At 43.0% G+C, this 4349-nt stretch overlaps 1 protein-coding gene across 2 annotated transcripts; it reads left to right on the forward strand.

Moving 5' to 3' along the window:
* Positions 1-2771: 2771 nt before the first annotated feature.
* Positions 2772-3522, forward strand: LOC149193562 (uncharacterized). Of its 2 annotated transcripts, none has more exons than XM_089406744.1 (2): positions 2772-2914; positions 3097-3522. In XM_089406744.1, exons 1-2 carry the CDS (start codon positions 2784-2786, stop codon positions 3347-3349), a joined length of 384 nt encoding a protein of 127 aa, XP_089262870.1. In that variant the 5' UTR covers positions 2772-2783; the 3' UTR covers positions 3350-3522. The 2 variants fall into 2 exon arrangements, with proteins under 2 accessions (XP_089262870.1, XP_089262871.1); XM_089406745.1 differs by having other exon boundaries at positions 3119-3522.
* The last annotated feature ends 827 nt before the right edge of the window (positions 3523-4349 follow it).

Genomic DNA, 4349 nt, shown 5'->3' on the forward strand with positions numbered 1-4349 from the left:
CAGTTCGTCTATCTGGGGTAAGGGGTACTTGTTCTTGATGGTTAATTTGTTTAATTGACAATAATCAATGCACATTCGAAGGGTGCCATCTTTTTTCCTGACGAACAATATTGGGGCTCCCCATGGAAACACACTGGGACGAATATAATTCATATCTAGCAGTTCCTGTAGCTGCATTTTTAATTCTGTCAGCTCAGGTGTGCTCATCCAGTAAGTGGCTCAAGATACCGGTGTTGCCCCTAGTATCAATTCAAAAGTGAAGTCTATATTCCTCTTAGGTGGTAGTCTAGGAACTTCTTCTGGAAAAACATCAGCAAATTCTTGTATTACAAGAATATTATTTAAAGTGGTTGTTTTGTCTTTTGGGTCAGCATAGCCCACTTGGATAGCGTACATCTGACACCCCTTCCTAAGGCACTTAGCTAACTGGGAAGCAGTTATTGGTCTAACTTGCACAGGCCGTTTAATTCCTTGAATTTCTTACCTTGCCCCCTCCTCGTCTCTATAGTAAATGGTCTTGGTTTTGCAGTTGACTAGGGATCAATGCCTCTCCATCCAATCCATACCAATAAGAATAGCATAAGAACCAAGGGGAAGTACATTCAGATCTCCTCTTATTGACTGTCTGGCTATCTTTAAGGAGTAGTTAACGACCTTGGGCTGAACTCTTCGCTTTGCCCCTGTAGCCAATTGTACTAGCCACGGGTTCCTAAACTTAACTGTTTGCATTTTACATTGCTCCACAATCTTAGGACTAATGTAACTTAATATGGTTCCTGGATCAATTAAAACAGTGACAGTAAGGTCTGAAAGTTTACCTTCAAATTCCACCATGCTTGGCTAGTACTCCGCCTGTCGATCCTCCAAAGCCGCCTTAATCTTTGGCAAACTATGTCCCACATCCCCGACTTTGGATGCTTCATGAATCTGGGAAAGCTGTTCAGCTCCCTTCCGTTGTGGGCAGTTTTTGACGTAATGAGGCCCACCACAACCCCAGCACTGCACTGGGGGCCTTGCTGCCCCTTCGCTATCAAATTTTCCAGATGGTTCACTGATTCTTGACTCACCCGTGGGTTTTGATCTGAGGGGGTTTTTCTGTGAATTCCTGCTGGCTTGCCCTTTTGCCAGGCCCTTACTACCTCCACCACGGTTACCTTTATTATTTCCAGCAAGTTTGTTGTTTCTCCTATCAGCCCACCTCTTTCCTGGAGCCTCTCCTTTCTGTTTATTTTGCTGGTAACAAATTCTGGCCTTGCGTATTACTTCATCCATTGTTTTCGGATTGTCAAACTCAATCTGTTCCCTCATATTTGAGGGCAGACTGCTAACAAACCTCTGTACTTTAGCCTTTTCCTCCTTGATATAGGGTACATAACGAAGTAATGATGTAAACCGAGTAATAAATTCGTCCATGGTTTACTGTCCCGAACGCAAATCATGGAATTCCCTTGCCTTTTCGTCGTAAAAGCGCTCCATTAGGTACCTTTCTTTGAAATATTTCTGAAATTTGTCCCATGTAACAATTTGCTCACTTACCCCTTTGACAATTTTAACTTCCTCCCACCATAATGTGGCCTTTTCTTGCAGCTGGAAAATGGCCAACTAGGCCTTAAGGTTGTGGTCATATTCGTACAGCTGGAAATATTTGTTCATGTTGATCAACCATGCCTCAGCTGCCTCTTCTTGCTCTCCGTCGAAGTGTCACGGTTTGATCTTACAGAATTCTCCTTGCAGTTCTATTCGTTGTCTCTTTGATGTCTACTGCTCGAAAGCGTTGTCAGATCGTTCTTCCCGCTCTTCATCCCTTTCCCTTGACTTCTCTGGCTTGGTGTGTTGGGTTTGCTCCTCTAACACATCTTGTTGTTCGGCACTGGGATTCTGCGGTTATGGATTCTGTTTGTCTAACAGACTCTTTAAAATTCTTTCTTGCTCCATGGTTAATCTAGCATTGAGCTCCCGCAACTGAGCCATTTCGTTTTTCAGTTCCTGTACAGTCTCTAATATTGCTAAATTTGTACTGCGGGTCTCTTCCCCAAGCTGAACCCATAAATATCGGTTACCCCAAGGGTCTGTTGCACGTCCTTGGCCTGCTACAAACCTGTGTGGAGCACTTCTCGTCCTTCTCATATTAACGGCCCTCCGAGTCCCCTTGCTCTTAGCCTCTGAACAGAATCAGAAAGAAATTAATATATTAACTTCTTCCTTTAAATGAATAAACAAAATTTCAATTGCGAGACATATCAAAAGTGTCATGGTCTCCTTAGTTTCTAGTATTTATCCCAAAGGCGACAGTTGTTGGAATTTGACTCTGATACCACTTGTCATACACCTCATGGTAAATAAAAAAATTTGACCGAATAATTGACATTTGCCCATTATAACCACTATAATTGAGGGAAGTTTTGGCAGTCTCAAGCTTATTATGTGTCACCCGAATGACTTGGCATATACCATCATGGTGTATAGGTGATGACTGACCATTTACACTCTCAGCAGGCCCCCAAGCCTGCACCTACCACCCATCTGTTTGACACGTATCCTTATCTATTTTATCAGTACTACAAATTATACTGTTTAATGTCTGCATATGAGATTGGCTGGTGGTTTACATGGTTAGGCACCTACTTATCTGTACCCCCTCGTACGTGGTGTGGCAGTACTGAGCTACCATCTCGGGATTCTCAGGAGATCGACAGCTTGTATTTCAGCAGTTGATCCGATGGTCGCTATGGCTAGCCACTGCTTTACTCTACCCTTTGCGCCCTTTGGGAGACTCATTTCACATGGTAAGTTCTGGAACCCGTTCCTTCCTCTGTCTGAGCGGTGGACTCAGCCCCTGGAGAGTTCGGGGCTTGAACACAGCAAACCCTCGTCCGAGGCTTCCAACATTGTTATCTCCGAACCCCATTGTCAGGTATTACAACTCCTATCTGCGCTCGCTGAAGGTTATCCTTGTTTTCGTTCCAGTTTTGTATTTTTTTTTACAAATTCGCATCTCTGTACCGACAGAGATTATAATCTTCAGTTTTACAACTTTCACAGCTGTTCAGATAGATCTTATAGATTTTAATACGGTGCATGTATTTTTGCTCACAGATACCCTTGTTCCGACTGTCAGGATTTGCGGATGGATTCGGCTGCAAGATGGGCACTTAACAGTTCCATCGCTTCCGGGTATGATAATATTTCATGTGCTAAGGGAATTGAGGTTATTCCGTCTCTAGGTTTACAGGCCAACACACCTGAACATAACTTTCCATCAGCGTGTCCCCTATTGAAATTTTCGTCTTGGGTCTATAGTTCTGGTCTATTGTTTATGAGGCTGCGTTCCTCGAGGTTATTTTGCTGAGCCCACTTGGTTGGGGTTTACATGGGTGGTCTGAGTTAAACCCAAGACCCATTTGCCTTTCAAAGTTAGACATCCGGAAGTGCTGTGCTTCCATGCACTTTGTTTATTTGTTTGCCAGATTTACGTCTCAGCATGGACATTTATTTTGAATTCTTATGTGTATTTTCAGCTTCCATACTTGGTTCATTGGTCAGGTTTTATTCTAGAATTTGACTGTTTATTAAAGGCAAGAAGTTAATGGCACCGAACAGTCTTTGTCCTGAAATATGGTTTTCGTTTCCTGATGGAATGTTTTATCACATATATACATATATGCATGCTTCTTCCTTCTGATTAATGGTTAACCTCGTTTTCATGTGTAGCTGTGTGCAGGCTTTGGTTTAATCTTTCTCATGGGTTTATACATATATATGAGCATATCGATTCTTGTTTTAATGTCTGCATCGATATTTTGTTATACGGTCATGACCCTATTCAAGTTATATACCAGGTTTATTATGGTCCTTCCCCGCTCGTTCACTTGAGGATTTTCGAGTTAACTCTCAACCCTTGCCACTCTGTATCTTCCCCTACATCCATGCGACCCTGGTCGACCCAACCTGTAGGCCAACGGGACCTGCACTGCCCAGGGAAATACAACACCTCTTCCAACTGGTAACCCTCCTATGTCGGGTATCAAATTCTCTCAGGTGATGATAACTACCTCTGTTCACGTTCTTTCTACAGGAAGTGCTACTAATTTCACTCCTGTTCCATTATCCGAATACACAGATTTGCCTTCTAGCCACATGCAAACCCCCACGTTCTCACTGTTGAACCCTTGAGTCTAGGGCTTAGCCTCTTGTGGCATATGATAGAGATATCAATGTTCTACGAGCTCTGTGATCACTACTGGGTGTTAATTTTATTCCTTGCTAGAGCTTGTATGCTACGGGTGCGTACAAGACCAAAATAATCCATTCCCTCTGTTAGCCTTTTCTACGTTTTCTGGTTATGGTTA

Source organism: Pinus tabuliformis, chromosome 2_2 (assembly GCF_031772625.1).
Source record: "Pinus tabuliformis cultivar Carrire ecotype Pingquan chromosome 2_2, CPIR1, whole genome shotgun sequence".
Taxonomy (NCBI): domain Eukaryota; kingdom Viridiplantae; phylum Streptophyta; class Pinopsida; order Pinales; family Pinaceae; genus Pinus; species Pinus tabuliformis.